Source organism: Triticum aestivum, chromosome 2B (assembly GCF_018294505.1).
Source record: "Triticum aestivum cultivar Chinese Spring chromosome 2B, IWGSC CS RefSeq v2.1, whole genome shotgun sequence".
NCBI classification, from domain to species: Eukaryota; Viridiplantae; Streptophyta; class Magnoliopsida; order Poales; family Poaceae; genus Triticum; species Triticum aestivum.
This window is the reverse complement of record NC_057798.1, coordinates 666,473,260-666,474,059: the sequence shown is the minus strand read 5'-3', so window position 1 is coordinate 666,474,059 and position 800 is coordinate 666,473,260. Positions and strand designations below refer to the sequence as shown.

The following is an 800-nucleotide window of genomic DNA, read 5'->3' as shown; positions in this document are numbered from 1 at the left end:
TAGCATAAGATTTGCTCTTGAATTAACACAAGCTACCAATCAATTCCGAGAAAGGGAGCACCAAATCGAGGAGAGTAAAGGCAAAGCAAACAACGAGGCGATTCGAAGTACACCCGACGTGCCGCGTGTGATCCAAAAAGATGCCCCGAACTTTGTCTCGCCATTTTCAAATTAAAGTACCCTACCATATCCGCAGCGAGCGAGTCCGGTGAGAGAGGCGGCGAGACGCTCCAACCCCCAACGGTCGGCAGGGAGACGAGACGAGACGCTCCTCCAACCCGTCCAACGGTCGGCTGCCCCGAATTCAAAATCCGAACTTTTCGCCTTTAAATCCAGCCCCGACGCCCCATTCCACCGGTTTCCCAATCGCACCTCCGCGCAGTCGCTCCAGCAAAGATTTCAGAGACCGGGGCGGACGAGGAGAGGTAGGTAGGTAAAAGCTAGGAGACGGACCCGGCCGCCGGCGAGCATGGACTTCCACGCGCTCCCCCGCCGCGACCTCCAGGCCCTGGCCAAGCGCAACGGCGTCCGCGCCAACCTGAGCAACGCCGCCATCGCCGACGCCCTCGCGGCGCTCCCCGCGGTAAGTTCTTGGTCTTCGAACCACCGTCTCGCGTCAGATCTAGGTCGGCGTCGGCTGGATTTGACTGAATCGCGCGTTTTGTACTTGCAGGTCGACGGGATCGAGGAGTACGTCGAGCAGCCGGTCGTTGTCGAAGTGGCCAAGCCGGCGGTTCAGGCGGTTGTGGAGGAGGTGAAGAAGAAGAAGACGAAGAAGCAGGAGGCGGAGGAGAGGAAGA

General features: G+C 59.2%; 1 protein-coding gene across 1 annotated transcript in view; it reads left to right on the top strand.

The window, feature by feature from the left end:
* Positions 1-316: 316 nt before the first annotated feature.
* LOC123046596 (trichohyalin) overlaps positions 317-800 on the top strand; it is a gene marked incomplete in the record, with an annotated part of 8,087 nt that continues 7,603 nt past the window's right edge. The window contains 2 exon segments of the mRNA XM_044469994.1: positions 317-583; positions 674-800. Of these exon segments, the coding sequence (XP_044325929.1) occupies positions 470-583; positions 674-800 (241 nt within the window).